The sequence below is a fragment of the Numida meleagris genome, chromosome 4 (assembly GCF_002078875.1).
Source record: "Numida meleagris isolate 19003 breed g44 Domestic line chromosome 4, NumMel1.0, whole genome shotgun sequence".
Lineage (NCBI taxonomy): Eukaryota > Metazoa > Chordata > Aves > Galliformes > Numididae > Numida > Numida meleagris.
Window position 1 is genome coordinate 80052729 of NC_034412.1, and position 23581 is coordinate 80076309.

Consider the following 23581-nt stretch of genomic DNA (forward strand, 5'->3'; position numbering starts at 1 on the left):
AGTAAGTGGTAACAAAAAGTGATTGTTTTAGTCTGGAATATATTAACAGAAAATAATACAGGAAGCAGTTTGCCATATCATGGCCATCTGTGATGGTTCATTCTCTGGCTCATGGGGCTGGAATGAGGGGAAAATCTTGCAGGAGTGGGGAAAGGTCAGCTCCTTCAACAGGGTCCAGTGTGGGGAAGGACCTGCTGTAGAGTGGTAATCTCTTCAAGATCTTACTCCTCTAGGTATCAGTTCTACAGAGAGAATGGCTGACCTCCCAAGCACAATATTAGACCAGATAGAGAGCTGTCCGCCATCCTGAGAGGAAGAACAAGGTTAAGGAGATGGAGCTGTTCCTTTATAGATGGGTTTCAGAGAAGTGTCTGTCCAACTTATTTGGTGCACTTATAAAGGATGTGATAGAGACTTAAAAGTCTTGTGAAGTAGATAGTATTTTCTCTGTTTGATGGCCAATAACAAAAATATTGTCTCCTTTCTTTTTTTTTTCCCCAGGAAATGTTTTCCTATCTTTCAAGTGAGCTGAAGAAGTTGGCAGATATCCACAATGAGAGACTGTTGGATACACCACATAATCCCATATCCTTAGGTAATTGTGGGTTTTTTAATCTTTAAAAAGAAATTCTAATATACTGTGCACTCATAATGCACTTATATATACATTTGCTATACATTAGACATTGTGCACTACACTCCATTAAATTATTATAAAGCCAAGATGAAACCGTTGAACCCAATAAGGTAACCTGCTATAAAAGCAGAGTAGTAGGGTTGTGACTCAGGCCCTTTTTACAAAATTGCTCCTGTACAACATAATCAATTATTGTAGTCAAGGCAGGCAGAAGATGTTAGCATGTTACTTTGTAAATAAATAGGTTTTGAAATAAATTAGGGTGTAATTACTTTACGCATCATCTTATATTCCTGTAAAAGAGATTATGGAATTCCTACTCAGGATATTTGTTCTAACCAAAAATTCTGGTGAACACCAAAGTAATGTTAGACCCTGTGCATGATCTCCGCCTGACATGCAGTCCAACCAATGAAGTAATCCATGCCAGTTGGTAGAAAACTAGAAGCGAGGAAATGTAATGTCTGTTTTTCTTTTGTGTCTGAGCACAAATTCTTGGACAGATTTTTATTGTTGGAAGACACTTTATCCCTTTTATTATTATTATTATTTTTGAAAAAATAGAAGCTTCATAGTTTTAATCTGACCTTTTGTTACTTCAGCCATGTCACTGAAGAATCTAGATGAAAATAATGATGCAGCTGTTACCCAGCTTGGATCTATGCTTTTTACAAGACAAGTTTCTGGAGCAAGGTGAGGATGCTGTGAACTTGAAAATTCTGGGGAGTTGTATTAGGATTTCCTAAAATATATAATACAATATTTACTTTATACCAATTGTCTCATGATTACAGATTTCAGTCTGGCAATTACAAGTCCATAAATATTATACCTTTCTTCCTCAGAATTATCTACTAGTCGTGTGTCTACCTGCCTGAATTAGCAATGAGGCCTTCTCTGTTAGCTTTGGTATACTAAATAGATAATCTGTCCCCATTTAATTTAGTATCATTATTTCCCTGGAACCCCTTGGTTTCATTTAGTTTCCAGCCATTGCCTGATCTTACAGTTAAGTTGTAAGCTGCTTAGGGAAGATCTTTGTTTTGTTTATTGCAGCACAAATATGGTTGTGCTGGATGTCAGGGGAGTAAGCTTTTAATACTCTGCTTAGCTTTTTGTCATATGGAAGAAAATCCCACTTCCTGAACTAGCTATGTTTAAAAGAAAAATTCTACAACTTGAGCCAGTCTGAGCTGAATTTATTCTTAGTGATACTGGTACGTGGAAATATAAACCAAATCATTTTTAATGATTTTGGTTTAAACCTTTTAGAGGAAGAGAATGATTTAAAATTTGTTTTGGCAGAATTCCTTGATATGAATATTACTGCTGCCACGCTAGCTTCTGCCGTAGACTTAATGTCATTTTCTGTATCAGTGCTGATTGTTTCCACATCGGAAGGTATGCTTCATTAGGTTGGATTATTCCACTTCCTGCACAGAGAAATGACAGTAAATCTATATGTTCTGTACTTAGATGCTCTTTTTAATTTGCCTTTCCTAACCTTGGCATGTCCTGCAATTTCAGTCATCATTGGCTGAGGTTCCATATTTGAAAAGTTAAGGCTCTCCAACTCTTTGATTCAAAGGTTTCCGTTTTTTCTTTAGATATGCAAGTAATTCTTCTGCAGTACATACACTGTTTGACCTGGCGTTTCAACAGACTTCAGACATTAGCCTTGAATTGCAGGGCAGCAGTAGGAGCTCCCTGCATTGCTCACAAACAGGCTTTTGCATAACCTGAGGTTTGACCACTTTGGTACAGAAAGGATCTGCCAGCTGTGGTGGTATTTGTCTGAGTACAGTTTCTTATATGAACTGTAAGAATTGTCTCTGCAGGGTTAACAAATCCGTATCAATTGATCGATGTTAATTGCTTGCCTAAGCTGTAACTGTAGCCATAAGGTGAGTTGTTCCTTTACCAAGGAAGCGGGTGGATTAAGGTGGTGGTTTATCAGGGAACAAATGTGTACTGAAAGTGCTGAGAAGTTAGGGTGTAGTAGGTAGTGGTTCTTTGTATGAGGAAGACGTAAAAGCAGTGCTGAAAAGTATCCATTTGAGAAGGGAATGAATGTAAGGTTACCATCATAGGATGAGGGAAAGAGGAGCTGCAGTACCAAGGTATGCATGTCAGGAAATTGGGATCCCGATTTGAGAAAGCAGACTGATACAGGAGGGCAGAAGGTGGTAAAGATTAGGGACCTGGTTTGGGAAAATATGTAATGTCATGGAAGGATGAAAGCAGTGGTGCACATGTAGTTCCAGCTACTCTGAAGGCTGAGCCCTGTGAAGCACTCGAACCCAGAAGCTTTGGGCTGCAGAACATGATGCTGAGCAGATGTCTGCCCTAAGCCCACTCTCAGCACGGTGACCCCAGAGAGCTCAGGGTCATGAGGCTGTCTGAGGAGAGTCAGTAGATCTGATAGTTAGGTCTTGTTATGGAATAGAAAAGTTGGCTGCAAATGTCTTTTATCTCATGCTGGGGAGCTCATAAATGCCAGCAGTGAAGACAAAAATTTAACTGAAGAGGGGAATGAATACTCACCTGTGCCCACAGACTTTATGTAATTGAGGATCTGCTACTACTGTCAGTCATTGCAATACTTGAGCACTAACTTGGAGAACACCCATTCTAAGCCCACCTACAGGAATTTGTTTAACAGATATTACATTGCATAGGAATTTGTGTACATATGTTTATCAGAGTGTATCACATAAAATATTTAAGGCATCTTATAACTGAATCACAATTTTGTTTCTTTATTTCAGGGTTGTTCCCCGTGGGTCTGTGCAAACAGTGAATAACTATACTTTTAAAGGCTTTATGTCACATGCAAATGACTACTCCTGTGCTTACCTCAATGCTGCATCAGCAATTGGAATTAAAAAGCAAGATGTAGACATCTTCCTAAAAAGACTGGACAAGTGTTTGAAGGCTTCTAAAAAAGGGAAAGAAAAAAGTGTGAATGAAATATGTACTTCTAATACAGTCACAGAACAACTTGAAGACCAGAAGATACAGACATAGTAACACAGGAAGATGCACTTTTGTTTGAAGTATGTCAGGTTTGTATTGGGGTAGCACTGTCAATCTGCAGTGCAGAAAATTTGGTCCTAATCTGAAAAAAACACCATAAAAAAAAACCCCAAAAACTAGGTGATATTCTCCTGTTCTCTCTTACTGGAAAGTCAGACACAAGCATTTTGCACCACATAAATATTCTTAATATGCCAAAGTGAAGATGTACATTCATAAAATCCTTCAGCTGGCCTGTCAGTCTGTGGGTGGCTGTTGGGGCTGGTGTTTATCAAATCACAGAATACTTAGGCACATGTTGATTAACAAGATTTTCTGTAGCAGTGATTGAATTTCTTTTTAGGTCTAGGTATACAACCAACAAGAAATGTTTTACTGCTCTCAAAATGTCCTGCTTTACTCAGCTTACTTTCACTTTTATTTCTGAAGATGTATATAGAAATGCTGGGGATAACCCCTTACTAAATACAATGTTGAAACTGGATGAGGAAATTGTAGAGTTGGAATAGTAGTCTTTTTAGGTGTTCTTACCTCTCAGGAACTGCCTAGAACAAAGTAGCCCTCAGTGGCAAAGAACTTAGGATACCTAATATCCTGTCAATACTCAGCTCTTGGAAATATTTGCATAGTTCAGCAACCCAGAGGAATTTTGAGGGAGTACCGTGATAAAAATGTCAGACTGTGGGGTGGAGTGAAGCAGGAGTTGTCCTCTTTGTCTCTTCTTTGATAGTTGCTACTGAATAAGGCAGTTAGGTCAGAGATGCACTCAAAAGGTGGAATGCTTTGTGGGATGACTGCAGCAGTTCAGCTCCACTGAAACCAGAGGGTATTTTGCATTTTTAGTCCATCGTTTTTAAAGTTTATAGACATCCACTTCTGAACCATCTCCTGCCATTGGCACTGTTGCTTCTGTGTCTGTGTGCAGTTACTGATTTGAATTCATTAACAAAACAATAGATTCAGAGTCTGTTCCTGAAACAAAGGTTCCATATCACCGGAATGACAGTGCTGTAGGTTACAAAATTTTTTGTTAATTATTCTTAAATGCAATTACCACACTGTATGTAGATTTTTATGTCATTTACTGTTCAAAGTGAGCTTAGCATTCAAAGATGTTTTTCTTTGTTTGTAACGTAGTAATCCTTGTGACACCGCAGTTAATGAATTCTAAATGTCAGGAAACATTCTAGTTACTTTGTTTGGTGGGATCTGAGACATGTATTCTCAGAGCCCTCTGGAAATTGCCTTATCAATATTGTGCTTTTGAAAGGATTGTCCCTCTACTGTGCTCAAATGAATTGATACAAGAGATGATGTTAGTACTTGGAAATTAATAGTATGCTAATCACCATCAAAGTGGTCTCACTTAGTGAAGTTCATTGTATCTTTAGCCTAAATTGAACTGCTGCTTTTACACTGTTATTGCTAGTTACACTTCAGATTGATTAAAGCTTGTGGAAGGGAGGGCTCTCTGGACTGCAGTCACAGTTGTTATTTGCTGTACTAACGTGTCTTAAGAGAAAGATAATGCAAGTTGACCACTGAGTCCTTGTGGCCATAACTAGATATAGATATAGATTTTGTTTTGTTTTGTTTTGTTCTGAAATGATGCTATACCACGATTTTTCCAGTCAGGAAAGCTCTCCTTTAGCCTTGGGAGACAGAGCTGTGCAGCTCACCCTGCCCTCGGCACTCAGCGTATGGGAACAGCCAGTGGAAACCACAGGGCCTTAGTGATACCTTTCTTCTTGTTTTGGGATATTGTTGTCACATGCTTGAATGAGCATAAGTTAGTGATTTAATTGATTAGTTACAGAATACAAATATTAGAGCTATTGTTATGAGCTTAGGGAGGTGCATGGTAGCAGCTACAATAAGGATTTGATAAGCAATATCCTGAAACTGAAAACAAGAAAACAGCGATTGCCTTTTCTGAGAGGAAAAGACCTCTGCCTTTTATGTTCTTGTAATAAATTGTCTGCTGCAAATAATTCACTCTCTTCTGCTCTAGATTGAACTGCTTTCTCAGGTAGTGTTTTTCCCATCTTCAAAATGTTTCCCATTTGAAGTCAAACATAAAAATTTCAACAGATCTCTCGGAACAAGTATCCAGGGAAAGAATTGAAGTGTTTCATTCTGATTTTGTGCGTTAAAACCTTGTATTTTCTAATTGAAAAACATTTTAAGATGAGACTTGTGGTTACCATTTTTTTTTAATTTCTGTGTCACTAAGGCTGTTCACAAATCTTCGTGGTGCCACCTGAAGCCACGCGGTTTAAAGTACTTTGACAAATGTGCCCATTGTGAGGTATGATCTCTCAAATTAAATACTAGTGTTATGTTACTTTGTAAGTTGTTGTACAGTTTTATTTGCTTGCTTTGTTCCTTTAAGTGTGTTAAGTTGTAATGCATACTGAGTTTTTAGAGACAGAGCAGAATATAATGTCATTATAGTTAAATAAATGGAGAAGAAACGGTTATTTATGACATACTTGAAATGGGAGATTCACTAGATAAACTTAGTATTTTTCAAAGAAGAATATAAGCCACTTATTCTCTATTCACCAATGTCTATAATAAGGTAATAAAATAATGTTGGAATACACAGCTATTGAGTTTTCATTTTCTTTATGTAATAGATATGGGGAGATTTCATGTCTGTGGCAGGTCTCAGGCACTAACAGTAGTACTGCTGAAAGATGGTAATAGCTTGGGTATAGCAGAGTAAAACAAATGTATTAGAGATATTTGCTTTCTGTGAATGTCTTTCTGAGACTGCACAAAGAAGTAAGAAGTTTCTTGACTCAAAAAACTAGTTGTGCATCCTTTTTCTTGGCCTCTATATATGCACGTGACACTAAAGGCATCTACATACCTCAAGAGATCTGCTAGAGCCAACATGTAATCTCCAGCATCCTTAGTACTGTTGAGAGAGACATTTAGGAAAGCAGCATGGGCTTTAGATAACACTTGGGGTTATGTCGCAGGAGTCCTTAATAAAACACCAGGAATGGATGCCCAGTTACTAGGGCTGCATCCCAGCTGCTATTTATGAAGCTCCCTCTCTCTCTTGTTGTAGGTCACAGCTTGTAGCAATCAGCGGTGAGAGAAGAAGTAAGCACATGAAATTTTCCAGAAGAATTTAAGGTCCAGAAATGTAGGAGGTTACTATTCTTGCTACCAGTTTGTTGCTCTGCCAGAAGTTACTGCCCTGTAGCAGAGGTAGCAAAGCCATCCATCTGCTTGGCAACTGCTGCAATCCATACAGCGTTGGAACAACTGCTGAAACTGAGGTGTGTTAAAGTGAGCACTGAGAGTATGAAAAACTGCCTGTGAAGCAAGGGTGTTTCCTCTTCTACTTCTGCGGAAAATATAGACGCAGATGCCTGCTTCTGAAATGGTAACCTTTGGCACCGGGGCAGGGTGTGTGGGTAGGCAGAAGCCTCTCACACTGCTGCAGTTTGAATCACTGAAGTGACTTATGCCCCCTAAGGTGCCTGTAATTGTTCTGTGAGATGCTTTTCTCTCCCTTTGATATTACATCTTATGCTGTCTGGATCTACATAGGTGAAATAAATGAAGGAGCAGATGGACTTGCCTTATAAAAATAGCACTGGGATAATACAGCGCAGGCAAACTGACACCGAATGACCCATCTCACAGACCCACTCTTAGTTTACTTTTGTAGTATCTGAGATAATGAACAAAACTAAGGACTATTTGAGCAATAACATTGCCTATTCACGCTTCATTCGTAACGATTGCCTCAGATACAAAGCAAATAAAAGCTACCAGATGCAGCAAATTCTCTTGAGCCTAAGAAAGCAAAACTGTAATGTTGCAAATGTAAATGCTGGCATTGCAGCTTAATACACATATAAACCGAGCGATCTATATTGTGCGATCATCATTTTTTAAGAAAGGCTGGAGCCCAGAGACTACCAAATGTTCTCATCTGCAGTGTATCAGCAGTTCTCAGTCTTCAGCTGCTGTATAGATAATAATTCTAATTGAAGAATCATTACGCGAATCCATATGTGAGTGAGAGATGGGCTATAGCCTTTTGTTCATGATGCCTTAAAAATTGAGTTGCCGTTTTCACTTTTTGTAAAGGGTAATTAGATTGCCTCATTTTTTAAAATGCAACATTTTAATCAACCTGGCTTGGCAGCGTTTGGAATCTGAAGGAAAAATAATCAATGTAACTGACAATTTTTTTAAACAATAGCTATTTAAAGGCTTGAATGGTTACAAAGTGACTTTCCTCAGAGAGAACCTTTGTTCAAATGGCTTTAATTTTGAAACGAGTGCTTGAAAAATTGTGCTGTATGTGCTCTGCAATAATAGTTTTTCATGTATTACACTTTTTTCCCTCAAACATAATGACATTTTAGTGGTTTAATAATGCTATTTAAAAATTATAGTTAAAAGGGCATTTGCTCTGTCAGAGTTACTCATCAAGCATCAGTCATATCAAATTACCAGTAATAGATTTATCTTGATGGACCAGCTCCAGTGTTTTGGACCAGTTTCACTATAACTGGACCAAGTTTGCATTACTCCTTTTCGGGTCCTAAAGTCAAGTTCACAGACAAAGAGTGGGTTGATAATTCTATCTGCTGCTGAACGGGAGACTTGAGGCTGAAATCAAAGCTGATCCAGTTCAGGAGCTGAATTGCTTTCTAAATGTGGATGGTGAAACTTAATTTGCCTTTAGATCCAGCCTGAGTCCGCTATAGCAGAATTCTAACTGCTTTTGTCTCTTTAACCTAACATGAATAGAGGGAGTAGAGCAGTTTCACCTGGGTGCTGTCTCTCCTATTGCTCTGTCTTAAAGAGCTTCAAACATTGGGCTGCCATCTTACACATTGTTACTTCTGGTCTCTTGGTTGTTGAGGTGGGCAGTTGGTCTTGCACAAACATTGCAGGAAAATAGGTGGATGCATTAATTATTCTGTCTCTCGGCATCCCAAGTAGGAACACCAAATTACTGGGAATTCAGGACAAGCATGTAGTGTTTCTACAGATCCATTCTTTCCAAAAGCTGCTTCTTGGGTGCATCTCTTGCGGCTGAAAGGTGCAGGAAGAGCACATGGCTAAGATACAAGTAGAAGGAGCAACGCCTCCAGCATTTTGGAGGTTTCTAGATTGGTTGTGTTTGGGTTTTGCTATGCAGGAAGTTCTTCATGCCGTGTCAGCTCTTTTAAAATGTTTGCAGGTATTCTCATCCCTTACCTAAATGGCTTCGTACTGGGACTCAAATGCAGTGGCAAGATCTGGCTGCAGAAAGAGAAAGGATGGGGTGCCCAAGCAGAGGAAGGCATTCCACTTATTTTGATACTGGACTGCCCAGCAGGTGTGGCATGTAAAACGAGTCTGCAGACCAAATACTGTTGAGCAAGTTGTTCATGCTGTAACTTTTGTTTTTTGTAGTCTTAGGAACTATGGGTGGAAAGTACACTTAGTTTGGTTCTGTAATACGTCAGACAAGGAATGCAGCTGACGAGGAAAGAAGAATCTGTCCAACAGAACTGAAGAGACGCATCAAAACGCAGCTCTCATTTTACGCCCTCCTTATAATATTAGCCATTTCTATTACTTGGGCATCTTCCTTTGAAAGACCCTTCTCCCCTTACCCTATTTTTGTCTGTTTTTTTTAGCAGACTTTGTTGTACTGCTGCATAAGAAAAATGTACTGCCTACCAGTGCGTGGCTATCCCCATTGATGCAGAACTTCACAGGCATGAGAGGGCAGCAGGTGTGAGCGCACACACTGCTGGCTTCTTTCTGTTTGAGGGCTTTTAAGCAGAAAGTGGATACAAAGATATTTGTTAAAAATGATATAGCTGGTGCTATTAAAATTCGAGCTCATGTTCCAGGCAGATGGCACAAGCTGTCACGCTCTGGCTGTTTGTTCTTATTTTTTTAACAATCAGCCCAGTGTTAACTATGTGTTCTGTACCAGGGCAGCACCTCCAGCTGCAGGAAGATGCGCAGCATATCCCTCCCTGGCAGCAGATGTTCTGGCTGGGCCCCTCGCAGCTCCTCGGCCCTCTCTGAGTCTTGCACTTCAGCCTCCTTTGCTCTGAGGCCTCCCTGAAGTGACATGTTTCTCGGTGACAAGGAGGCAGCGGTGTCTGCTGATGGTCTTCACATCTACATGCACCTTTCAGAGTGCCCTGTGGAGCCCTCACACAGTGATTTGTGGCCCAGTGTGCACCAAGCAGGTGAGGAAGTTTTGTTTTCACCCTGAGGTTGGCAGGACAATGCTACCTCATTGCTTGAATGCTGCTGTCAGCAACAAAAGCTGGGTACGCTGTGGGGAGTGCAATATCACGGCTTCCTCAGCAAGACCATAAGGGCCACGTGGGTTTGCTAAGGGGAGGAGTGGGGTGGGGGTGTTCTTCCCCCATGTCTGCAGTGACGACGTGCTTCATGCCCTGAATACTGAAATATCACTGCAGCTGCCAGGCAGGGAAGGCATGGTGGCACCCAAAGGTGGGAGTTAGGCAGAGGGGAGCTGTGCTGCCAGCTTGAAGCTGCCTGGTCTGCTGATCCCAGAGAGATCTGCGATTTCTTCTGTAGGTGCAGCAGCTCTGCAGTGCTCACAGGAAGAAGAAAAGATCAGACAAGTGTGTTTTTGTCGTGGAAGCAAGTTGCTGTGACTCAGTGCTCCCGGGGCACTGCTGAGCTCAGCTAAAATAAGCTGTGTGCATTTAGTTCCTAAAACTGCATTTCTGAGGCTCCTTTCACATCCTTCTTGCAAGAGCATTTGCAGACCCTCATTTTCCCCTACCGTGCACTTTCTGCAGATTTGCACATCTGTGCAAATGGTGCTAAGACTCAGCCTTTTTGACATGATAGCATTTAGCATATATGCTGCATCTCCTTGGCACAAGCGTTGGAGGCCGTGGCAGGGGCGAGGCAGCAGGGAATCAGCCAGTTGTTTGCAGCCTTCTCCGCAGGCCTCAGGTCAGAGCTCTTCTCCTTGCCCCCAGCACTCTGCCATCAGCAGCTGTTAGCCGTGTTAGCGCATCGCGCTTTTTCCCCTCGAGGCCGAGCACATTATCTCTGCAACACTCCAGCACCTTGCTGGGAACACGCCACCGTTCTGCTTTCGAAGTGTTTTGTTAATGCCAGTGACCTTGACGGTGTGACCACAACACCTGCTTCACCTGATAAGATCATTAATTTTTCTCTGCAGCCTTTGTGTTGAGTGTAAGCAAATCTTCATTTGTACCTGGAAAACGTTGCCCAAACACCAGCTTCCTGAGCACTGACCTGCATCTCCCTGTATTTTTTAAGGCATGAAGTAGCCAATTAGAAGAAATCCCTTCAATGGAAGTAGGGTGAAGGCGAGCCCCCGGCTAGCTGCGGTGGAGCAGGATGCGGGCAGCAGTGGCTGTCCCTGCGCTGCGGCGGCAGCTGCCTGTCACCCAGCATGACAGCGGCCAGCTGATCCATACCCTCCCTGAGCCGCAGAGATAAGCCACGCACACACAATAAGTGCACTCCCAAAATAAACACATTGAGAAAAGCAGGGTCTTTTTGATGATAAATGCTCCCAACCTGCTAGCAGCTCTCTGTTAGTTCACCAGCTTGCTGCCATTCTGTATGCCTGCATCCTCCATCTGTCGGGGTGGGACCGTCCCAGGGCACGCAGGCTGTGCTGTCCAGGCCCTCTGCTGCCATGACATGGTGCCGCGCCTCTCCGTGTGGTGTTGGTCAGGGTCACTGGCAAATGGCTGCAATGGCTCCAGGACTCAGTGTGAGTGGAAGAGCGGTAACCCCGGAGTGCTGTGAAGGGGGTCGTGCTCGTTCAGGCCTCACCCCAGGCCCATGTGCAGCAGGACTCCAGGGCTGACACATTTGTTTTTGATTTATTGATCAGGCATAAATGTATTAAATGATAAAGTAGCTCCAGCTTCCTTCTCCCATTCTGTTCTTCTACCATGGCAGTGCTGATCTTCTCTGCGTGCATCAGGCAGTCATGAGGCTCTTCTCTCCCTTCCTCATCCTTACTTTGGGTGGATGTCCTGCTCCACGGCCCCTGATCATAGCCTTCCCTGCTCTCCTGTCACACTGGGGCTGAGGCTGCTGCTGCTCTGCCCTACTCTACAGCCGCAAACACTGTCTTTAAGAGTCTCATTGCCTCAATAAAAACACGGTGGTGTAAGCACTGTGTCCTGGAAGTGCAGGGGATGACGGTACCTCAGAAGATCGATCATGTCACTGGTGTAGGGCAAGAGCACGTGCACGGAAAGGGAACATCACAGCCTGCAGGACCGGGCATGGGACAGGCAGCCCCAGCCACGCTGTCCCTGTGCTGTGTCACTTCTGGGTGCGAGGTGCAGATTGCTTCAACTCTCCCTTTTTGAGCTTTTTGAGCTGTTTGCTATTTAGACAAGGATAAATATACTTTTGTCTGGATAAGGTTTGCCATAGGATTCACAAGACCAAATGCCACGTTATGGCAGATACAGGGACAAAATCAGCAGCTCCCATTTTCTAGGCTGGTGTTTTTGACCAGCTGGCCTCTTTGATAATTTCAAAGGGCCTTGGATAAAAGGAGCTTAGAAAATATAAAGGCCTCTGATTTCCTTCCAGAGACATTGCGCGGGAGCAGGGAAGAAACACTTAACCATCAGCATTTCTGTCGTTCTCAGGTTACGGCCATAAAATTCCAGTTTTCAGGCCTGTCAGCAGATATTTTTCTTAAGTATTTGAAGTACCTCAGCAGTGTTATTTACATAGCCTCTTGTGCACTGGCAATCCCGCCTTTGAAGTCCACGGTTTTAGGAAAGTTGCTTACAAACAACTTATCCACGTGCAATGAAAGTCTGTTCATATTATAAAACACATTTTAAGCTGTTCCTTGTACCTTTTCAGAAATCAATCTAAAATAAGATTTTTACAGAGAATATTTCAGCCCTTTCAGTTAATCAGAAACCATTCATTTTCTTTCCGGTTCTATCTCAGAGCAGATATTTCCCTTCAAAATTTAGCAGAGGGAGTGCAGAGCAGCAACATTCCCAGCATGTCTCAACAATAAAATAGAAAGAATATAAAAATACCTAAAGTAAAAGGCAAAAAATAACAAGAAGAGTAACTTTTGAGTTATGTTTCTGAAAGAAAAATCATTATTTGTTCGATTTGAAATATTGTCTTTACCTAATAATGTGCCATAAAATCTCCATCACCTAAGGCACACTCAATCCAAACCTACACAAAATTTTCCATACAATTTCATATTTTCCTTGTATATTTTCAGTACACAAATACCTTTATAAGATTCTTGTGAAATCCTGGTATGTTTAATAGCTAACAGAAATAGTAACTACATTTAGAAATGCCGAACATTTACAAACAAAGTCACTTTTTCTTTTAAGTAATAAACACATACTGCAGGGAGAGACATAAGAGATGCACTCTGTATTTTGGACAAAGCAGTGTTTGTAAATGGACTGGAACTTAGCAGGATATTGATCGCTGCCTCTTGGGCTCACCAAGCACAAGCATCTCCCAGCAGAATTGTTCCCTCTTGCTGCTGCCCTTTATTTAACTGCTTGTTAAATGGAAGAAAGATAACAAAGGCATGAGATAAAACAGTGCTGTTTGGGAATGCCTTAGAACAAATCCAGTTACATGTTAAGAGAGCTGCAGGAGAGGGGTCTGATCCTGCAAATGATCTTTGGGGAAAGCTGATGCTCTCACGGGTGCTTGGCACAATCCTGGGCAAAGGCCTCAGGTCCTCATAGGTCTTCATCAAATCTTCCCACATCACCTTTTCCCAATAATATTGAACCCCTCTAAGCCATTCCTGATTCCTCTGAGTGAAGTTTTCTAGCTAACAGGCTAGCAACAAAAGTGGTAATAATAATAAGAGAAGGCAAAGATGGGCAGAAGGAGCAGACAAATAATTGCATATAGCTTGTAGATTTACTATGACAGCAACTGTATTGCTCCAAGTCAGATGTGCCATTGTAGAAACCCATTTATAGCTGGTCAGTCAACAGCTGGTAGGAAAAAGCCCCCAGAATGCTCAGTTCAACAAGTCCTAGCTTATTTCCACACGGCTCTTGAGACCGCTGAAGCTATGATGGATGGCACCTTGCTTGAAATCTCCTTTCCCGAAAAGCACAAGACTGCCAATATTTGTAAGCTTTACTTACACAGGTCAGCAAATATAATAGACAAATATGCAGGGCAAAATGCATTTTGATTGATTAGATCGGCTTTAGAGAGAAGGTACATGTTCGTTATTAAGGATATTTATCTTTTCATCTTTTGCACTGTGCTGCTTGTTAGAGCTGATGGAGCTTTTTGCGTGTATTTTTAAATACTGGTAAGTGTGAAAGACATAGGAAAGGCTTTTCAGTGAATTTTCTCTTACTTAACTGAAATGAGGTCAAATCTAACTCTGACCTAATCATATCTTGTTAAACTCTAATAGAATGTATTTCCCAGATACTCACTGCATTATTGAGAATCAACCTAAACTACAGCACAAGAAGGGCAACTAAGAATCCTGTTTTTACAAATAGTTCAAGTGTTAGTTACTAAAACAAATATCACATTAGCAATTGTTTTTTCTGTTTTATCTGCAGAAGCGTACTCAGGAATCCTCCAGGTTTTTCCGTCTAAAATCGTCGCCAATAGGTGGTGCTAACAATTTCCAAATTCAGTACGAGTTGGTCCCCTTTGTTCCTCAAGCAAACCCTCCTGCCCTCGTCTTCCTGGCACATCTTCCTCTAAGCCTGTTCTTGATGATATGCTATTCCCAGCAGATTAATCTAATTTTTCGTACTCCTCCTTTGCTGCTCTGACCTTTAGTCGCTCTTGCGTGCTGGTCTGTGGGTTTTCCCTGCGCTCCATTTGGTTGCAGCCAACTGTCGAGCAGAAATTCCTGGGAATGCGATTCCCGCGCCCGGGGCTTTGGCTGCGCTCCCAAAGAACTTACCTTTGTCTTTGTTCAAAGTTCTTTGATCTTGACTGTGTTTTTCCATTCTTTCTTGAAGTGGGTCTTAATGCTGCTCCAAAGCAAATAAATCATTTTCACTCCAACTCATCTTTAATACAGCTTTTTAAAATTCTGCATTTGAAAGCAGAAGGCAAAATGTAAAGGAAGGAAAGGTCATATAAATATAAGGCAAAGTCAAATGATATAGAATAACTGGTGGCTTCAGTCTTTTATGTTAAGCAAGGATATTCTTAAAGGTCATTGATTCAGAATTCAGACTGATAGATATTTTCTTTTTTCAGTGACTGTCGGTTTCAGAGCAATAGGCCGTTACTGCAGCCAGCAGATATCGCAGAACTAATTCTCCTGGTGTAATCCATGACATCAGGCTTGCACAAGTGGGAGAGCAAGGCTGTCCCTGCCCCACCATCAGCATGGCGAGTAGCACTGCCCAGGACCCTGTGCTGGAGCCAAGAAGTGCTGATGGCTGTGGGACCAGGGCAGGACTGCAGGAGCCACACTGGACATCAACACAGCCAGCTTCACAGCTGTGATACTCAGGGGATGTACCGGATCTGTACGTTAAGAAAACAAAGTGGAACAAAGTTTTCATGGGGATAGAAGCAAAGAAATGTGTAGTTTCTGAATCTCCCCTGAACTGAAGTATGTCTGATCTAGAGCCTTACATCTTGGGTAGTTTTGGGCATGGGCACCTTTTCAACTTGGGACCTACCAGAATGAGGCAACAACCAAGCAGTCTGAGAGGTGGCCACCTCGCTACTGGACCAGCTCTCTAGGTGATGCATCAGCTTTTATTTGCCCCCAACCTACCCACATTAGCTGTTACTGATCCTTCCTCCTGCTGGTGAGAAGGAAGCATCTTGTGCCTTCTCAGGTGTCCATCAAGGCAATCTGATATTTTGCTGAAGTTTCAGTGTCCTGCACCTAGACTCTGTACAGGGAGATATCACCTTCATTTCCAAGCCTTCTTTTTTTTTTCCTTTAACTGAAAGGAACAAGCAATGCTTGAACTGCAGCTTCTAACATCTGCATTACTCTAGATAAGATCTTGCTGACCCTGTAAGAGATTTCACAACAAAATAAATTATTTTGTTGCATCAATATGATTTATGAGTATTGAAATGCAGACAAGGGAAATAAATATCTAATATGAGGAAAAAATATGCTGCTTATGTATATAAATTGGAAACATTGGCTTTCTTGTTATGGCTCCGAAGAAGCTGGATCAGATTAACCATATGACCCAGAATATAATGGAGTGTTTGCATTAATTTCATAGACCTCAGAAAATCAGTAAATTGGTGTCTGGAAGGGTGAAACAGCTGTCCTGAGTTTAAATTTTTATCTATCGTCTCTAGTAGGTTTTATATGTACTAATCTGCATTACACAACTTGGTGAAGCCACCACCTTTCACTTAACACTGCAAATCCCAGTGTAAGATGTGCAAATTCACTGATGAAGCCTAATCATCTGGGAAGAGGAACTTTCCTGATGCTTGACTAAAGATACAAGGGAAGAGAAAAACACAGTAAGTCAGATCCACCCTAAATGAGCATTACCCTGAGAAAAAGCCTGGAGAGGCAGATTTCAAATTATGCTGTCTGGAAGGGAGTTGGTAGAAGCAAAGAAATTGCCTTTGTTTACTTAATCCCTCCAATGCCCAAAGGAATAGGGCTCAGAAATGCTGTAACAGCATTGCATCAATTTCTCCTGAGCAGAGTAACTTGTAAGGCCTCCACATTTTTGGCCAGAAAAAGTCTTGGACTGACTGGTTTGCAGCTGCTTTAGGATCAGTTTTTATAGGTTTTCTAACCTTATCCTTTTTTCCCCAGTTTGCTCCATTTTATCAGTCTTGTTTTGGGTTGGTACGTGTTGTCACTCCTCTGCCAGGGAGGAACAGATTAGAGGCTTTGCAGGTTGCTCTCTTGTTGATCAAGAAACCTGTGCTGTAGGAATTCATCTCTGACATTTGTTTCCTTTACCTGCACACTGTGTGTGTAGATACAGACAGAAAACAGATTTGAGAAAATCCCACGTCAAACCTAACAGCACCACATGGACCTGCCACAGCTGCCAGCAGTGTCTGAGCCTCCTTTTTGCTGTTGGTAAATCACTGGCATGTAGTGACCACTGCACATTTATTCACTTATTTAACCTTGGTAAAGATCAAAAAGAATTAAGCTTAAAATAGAGATATGCAAAAGATCCCCTAGTACTATTAAAAGTAAGATCTTTTCTACTACTGCTTAAGACAATTTTTGTCTAAAGGATTCCTGACTTGGTTGTAGGATGTCAGCAAAAAAAAAAGACATTTTTATGTCTTTCAGTTGTTTCCCAATTTAGATGCTTTCTTGTTTTATTTCTTTGCTCTATATTAGAAGGTTCCAACTTATTTTTCCTGTTTCCCAGCATTTCTAATGAAAACTTCAGCAATAAAAGAGCAATAAAAGATAAATTCCCACTTCAGCAGAGATTTTGTCATTTACTTTTCATGCTTTCCTAAATCTAACCCTGCCCCAAAACCAACAAATAGCAAATTGTGATTTCAGTCAAGGAATCACAGCAGAAAGTACAGACAATAGTACCCCCAACCTGTTCTCACATCATTAACCAAGTGGGAATAATACTTGGAATTGGATGAATAGGAATTACTTTACTGTGATTGAATACTGAATATTGCATGACTTTACCATGAAATAGCTAAATAATTTTACAAATAATTTCATCTGTGCTATTGCATAGACTTAATGCTACCCATAAGATGTCTGTATGAACCACACACATAAGGAGGACCAAGCGCATGTAACAAAATAAGTTTTCAAATGTCACTCTCAGACTTAAGAATCAACCACCTACACTGTGGAAATTGTTCAGTATTCCTACCTGTCATGTAAAGAAGCAGGGCAGGCTGCTCTATCAGATGGTGACAGAAACAGTGGTGCACGTGCTGCGCTCAGTGACCCTATGGAACCAGCACTGGCGGGGCCTGGGGACTCCCATCTCCCTCTGCAGATGGTTGGACTTGAGTGAGATGGAAAGATTATGTCCTTTGAAAGGCTGCCACGGCCATTTCCTTGCTTCCCTTCAACAAGGTGGAAGCTTTTGTCCAAGTGGAGCACCATTTGCTGGAGCAGGTCTGCAGGGCTTGTCCTTGGGGTGCAGGTGGGCCTTGTGCCCAAGCAAGGCAAGGCTTCACCATCCTGAACAGATCCCACAGCAGCTGTGCACGCATGAAGGAAGCTGGGATGGGCTGGTTTTCTGACCACCAGGCTTCAATATTGCACTGACTTGTACTAATGAGCCCAGAGGTCCCAAGGAGTTAAATGCAGCAGATACCATTTTTTTTTCTCTGATAGCAAGCTGGGGATCTGTGGGCAGAGTTCAGCCACGACGCTAAAATCCCATTCAAGCAGAAATGTCACGTTATTTACTTACTAAAACAATGCTCTTATTACAAAGACATGTTAGGAGTGAAAATATGACAGCATCTATTTTGGGTTGTCATTGATCTTTAATTTGCTGTGACCTGAAGGTTTTCTATGTAGTCAGTGCTTTTTGGCCAAAATATATGACTGCAGGGAAATGAATAAATGAGTGCCAGAGATGTTCTTTTTTTCCTATGAAAAGACTGAAATTGCTTTGTGTAAATGTGTGGAAAATGCTGATATTTTGTTTCTATAAATACTTCGCCTCCTGCGTGCTGTATTTCATTTGTGCTGTTTCCTAGGAGTATTTGGCTTCTTATCACTTTTACGCAGGGTGCTGAATACAAATGAGCCACAGCTTACCCAGCAACCAATCTGCACAGCATTTGTGACTGTTGTGCATTTCCTGAGCAAGAGTAACTACTGAATGCAGCAGATTACCCTGTAGCCTTGCAAAACACCGAGGATTATAAAACATGCATTTAGTGGATAAAAACACAGGGGAAAATGCTCAGACGCTCCCTGTTTCTACATACAGACGTGCATGTATATGAATATATCTGGGTGATGTGAAAAAAAAAAGCTGAAATGATCCATCATTTTTAATGAGAGTTTAAACATAGAGCAGGAAAAGAGTTCACAGTTGCATTTCTTATTCTCAGTGATACCACCTACAACCAGGCTCCTTGTTCATGGAGCCTATACACAGGGCTCTATTATATGGATTCAAATGGTCACCAAATAATCCAGGTTGGAAGAAACCTCAGGAGGTGTCCAGTCCAACCTCTGCTCGGAGCAGCACCAGCTCTGTGCTCACACCAGGTTGCTCAGGGCTTGATACCGTCATTTCTTGAGCTCCCCCAAGGATGGGGATCACGCAGCCTCTCAGTGCTGTCCCACCACATGCTGCCCTCCTGGGAAAGCCTTTCTCCATATACCCAGTCTGAACCTCTCTTGTTTCACCACTTGTGGTCTCTCACACTCCCATTATGCAGCTAGGTGCGCAAAGAGCCTGGCTCTGTCTCCTTGATGGCCTCACTGCAGATGCTGGAGGACTGTTGTAGGTGCTCCCAAAGCCACCTCTCCCTCAGGCTGAATGAGCCCAGCTCCTCATGCTCCTCTTATAGGCAAGCCTATAGCACAGTGAACTGAGTGCCTGCTGTGTGAAAACATGCATAGAAAGCCATGGAGGAGCCACCTCCCACCCTGGTGTTCTCCAGGTGGAAAGGCAAGCAGGGGGCCAGTCAGCCATGAGCAACCCCCTCTGCAGATAGCTGCTTCGTGAAGAGAGAGCTGGTGAGGGGACAGAACTATCTACAGGTACTCCACTGTATAAATGCTGTGGTGGAAACTGAGCTCTTCAGATACAGAACCAAGCAGGACTTGACGAGGCCCCTTGGCCTTCTGGCAGCACTGCCTCGTCACACTTCCAGCAGCATTTAGCATATCCAGGCTCCACAAGAGAAGTTAGGAGTCCAGTCCTGGATTGTTCTGTCTGACCTCCCTCGCTATGAAAATGGATTTTAACTTAAATGAAATTCAAAAAATGTCAGTAGCACTTTCTAGCAAACGTAAAGCTATGCCAGATTAAGCCTGACTACTTCGAATAAAGCTGGTTTTTACAACCCACAAGCTAGGTAATGTCTGTTCTGTGACAGACCTAATCTTTAGCTTTGTCTCAAATGTGCAGAAGCCAAGATAATTTGGGGTCATTTTCAGTGAAACTGGGAATGCGGAGAATTGGTGCTCTTCTGAAGCAGTTCAGTGCACATGGAATCAATAAGCAAAATTGGGGTGAAGTGGTCAGGGAACTGCAGTTGATCAAATGGCATTAAAATTTATTAGCTGATTGTACAATTTCTCACTAAGCAGGTATATAAAAGATGAAGACTTTATCTTCACAGTGTCATGCCATGATTCCCACAAAGGCTGCTGTCCTTCTCCCACAGCCTCCCTGTCTCTGCCTGTTTTTTCCATGGGTTATCTGAATTATGAGTTATCTAAGGATTTATTTTCAAATGCCTGTGGCTTTGAGAGACGGCAGGTTACCTGAGCCTTGGCCATCCATAAAAAAAGCAACACGGTAATTCTGTCTCATTGATTTCAAAGGGCATAATCCACCTACAAATGCTTCACTTTTTCTATAGCAAACGCTATAGATATTCTGTCCTTGAGAATAAAAAGGATGACTTTGCTCTCATTTACAAGTCTAATTTAGAATTTTTGTTACTGAGTTCAAGGTGGAGAGAGAAAAATGGAAATTACTGGTTCATTATTTGGGGGTAGTGGTCAAACACCAACTGAAATCTGGTCATCCTGTAAATATACAAATCTCTACCATCCTTTTATTCTTTTATCCAGCACCATTAAGAAATGAGACTTCTGTTACTGCATTGCCTGCTTGCATCTGAGTCTACTTGCCAGAACTCCTGGATAACTGCTGATAACTTTTGAATGTTTTGAGAAAAGGACAGAGGACACAGAGATCCTGAGTTCCCCCCAACAGCAGTGGGAAGAAGAGATGCCATCAGTCCCAGCTGAGGGGTAGGCAGGGAGCAAGAACCATGATGCTGGCCCTGATAATGAAGGCATTTTCTGCAGAAGGACTATTGCCAGATAAGCCCATAACTGAGGCTAACAGGGAGCCCCAGCTTGCTCTGCTTGCTCCTGTTCCCCACACCATGTCTTTCCCAGGGCTGGGGGTTTGGAGCCACGGTGAACCCATGTTTAGGGGCCTCTTGGAGCACATGCAAGTAAGGGCAATGCGTGTGACTGAATGCGCTTCCTCCGGCAGTGTGCATTGTGAGTACCAACCTCCATATGCAGCACGCAGCTTACACCTGGGGTAAGAGCCTGGGGAGGAGAGCGGGGTGCCGCTGCAGGAAACTTACAGCTCTCCCAGTGCAGGATGTGGCAAGGTGCAGTTTTGTTTGTTTCCTGAGGAATTTTTAAAACAGTTTATGAAAGCATACTTTGTAGTGCTGCATTTCAGCAAAGAAAACTGCTTTTGTGCTTCTTTAAAAGCCAACTGCAGGAACATAGCAGGTGCATGATCTGGAACAGATACCTGCAGAAGGCAAAAGCAAAGGACATTTAATCCTGACCAAGCAGAGCAAACATTTGGTACGAAAGCTGGAGAATGTTCAAGAGAATAATAATGTACTCTGCATGTTGCAGTGCATCTCCTCTAGCAGTTGGACTCCAAAAAGGTCACATCAGCCACGAATGAAGAAAGAAAGGAAAACACTCAGCAAGATGAATATTGCTCAGAGCATTAATTTTCCCATACTTCCTCCACAGCAGGGTCACAAGCAATTAAGAGTCCTCATAGCAGGAGCACTTTTACTGACATACTTTCCTCTTACTTGAAGTTTTTTCAGATCTCTTACTTTGGACAGGTGGTCGATGGTGATCCAACAAAACTCATTTCTCTTTGCCAGTTAACCTAGAAATTACATTTTCTTAGACAGAAAGTTGGATTCTTTCCTTTTACACTTCTTGCTTTGTATGAGGTGAGCCTCACCGGGGTTTGGCCTCTTTTCCCAGGTAACTAGTGATAGGATGAGAGGTAATGGCTTTAAGCTGTCCCAGGGAGGTTCAGGTTGGGTATTAGGAAAATTTTATTTTTAGAAGGAGTAGTTGGGCACTGGAGCAGGCTGCCCAGGGACGTGGTGGACTCACTGTCCCTGGAGGTGTTCAAGAACCATGGAGATGTGGCACCGAGGGACATGGTTTAGTGATATGATGGTGATGAGCTGACAGTTGGACTAGATGATCACAGAATTCTTTTCCGACATGAATGATTTTATGATTCTATGATTCTACGAGTCGATCAGCAGCTTTCTGCCAGCTGTCCAGCCATCAGCAAAACACAACAAAAGGATTCACATTGGTATTATACTTGATAAAGTGACCGAGAAGTGGCATTGATGTGTGAGAAACTGATCTTGACGAAATGGAGATGACAAGTTTCACATCTGGATATGCTTTTTAATATTTATGTGCTCCTCCACGTTAGTGTGATTCCATTTCTCTCTGCAATTCAACATATACCTGAGATTGTGGAAAAGAGAAGAGTCATTGCATTAGTAGAAATGATGATGATAACACTCCAGAGCAACACAATGAGCCGTTCACAGCTAGGAAACAGTGGTTTCCGCCCCACAACCACTCAGAGGACCATGCTCTTACCTGTGTGGCACTTGTGCATGCTCCTGTGCACACCCTTGGCACCCCATATCTCTGATCAGATTTCCTTATTGAGCTCATTTGCATGCTGTCTGCATGCTGCTTTGAGTGTGTTACCATTTTAAATGCTATCTTTTCTATGTGTATCTGATTGTACAATCACTGATATGCAGTTGACTGCATTTATTTGTGCCATGACTTAAATGGTGGATGCATCTGCAGGCTTACAGAACAAATCACGTACGTCTATGAGATGAGGTGTGAAGGAAAGCCACAGAATGCACGTGGCAGTGTTGTTTCTAATTCTTTGGAATTCTGCCTTTTTCCTTCTCATGGAAGTGAGAGAATTTCATTTTTATGTAGGTCTTCTGTACAAATACAGTAGATTTCACTTTCTAAAACAAGCAATTTCTGAATGTTCTTTCAAGGAAATTTACATGGGGGGTCGGAAGGGGGAGCGTATGCATATTTACATTCCTATGCTCTCATGCACCTGTTTCGGTCATCTGAGTGCCCAGAACGAATCACTCCTTTTTAATTTAGGTGTCAGGGCTTCCTGCTGCACCCTGCTACCCCCAGGCCCCTCCTTGGCCTCCTGTGCAGCGGGCACAGACTTGGGCACAGGTGACAGAGCAGTGGCACAGGTTGCCCAGAGACTGTGGGTCTTCTTGGATATCCTCAGTAGCCGCCCAGACACAGCCCCGGGCACCCTGCTCTGGTGTTCCTGCTGGAGCAAGGGTGGGACCAGAGGGACCCAGAGGGCCCTTCCACCTCATCCATGCTGTGATTCTGTGAACACACCAAAGTCATCCTGAAGGGGCATCTCCAGATGGCCACAGCAGCTGAATTTCATGGGGAAAACTCTTGTCACAATTTTGCTAGTGGAAAATCACTGTTGTACCTTCTGTATTGATGGCTGCATCTTTGCTTTTCTTTGTAATGGCAGCATAAAGCACCCGTGAAAATCCGGGAAAATCCAGCGAGGCTTGTGGTTTGCAACAATTTCCACGCACTTGCCAATGACATAATCCCCGTAGACATGCTATAATCCTAAAAAGGGCACATCGCACAAGCGGCCCTTCTGACCCCAAATGCTTTCCTCATTCAACTACTTGGGAGAAGAGAAATAATTTCTGGGTCGGCCCTCGGGGCATCCCTAACACCCCCGCTCCCGCAGCCCACAGCCTCTACCATGCTCCCATGCCTACAGCCCGGCCGCAACCCAGCACGACCGGCACCCCGCCCGGGGCCGGCTCGCAGCCTCTGCCCGCTGTCCCCACGCGGGGGGCGGGCCCGCAGCGCGGGGCGGCGCC

The 23581-nt window shown here is 42.6% G+C and overlaps 1 protein-coding gene across 6 annotated transcripts in view; it reads left to right on the plus strand.

Moving 5' to 3' along the window:
• The window catches only part of SEPSECS (Sep (O-phosphoserine) tRNA:Sec (selenocysteine) tRNA synthase), a 37778-nt gene extending 20668 nt beyond the window's left edge, over positions 1-17110 (plus strand). The window contains exons 9-13 of one of the 6 annotated variants that reach the window (XR_002437834.1): positions 502-595; positions 1240-1330; positions 3406-5981; positions 6753-9900; positions 14281-17110. Coding sequence is in view for 1 of the 6 variants with exons in the window: in XM_021393945.1 (XP_021249620.1) it covers positions 502-595; positions 1240-1330; positions 3406-3664 (444 nt within the window). In the remaining 5 variants the exon portion in view is untranslated. Of the gene's footprint in view, positions 1-501; positions 596-1239; positions 1331-3405; positions 6281-6752 lie in introns of those variants that run through there. The other 5 variants (XR_002437837.1, XR_002437835.1, XR_002437836.1 and 2 more) reach the window with 5 other exon arrangements.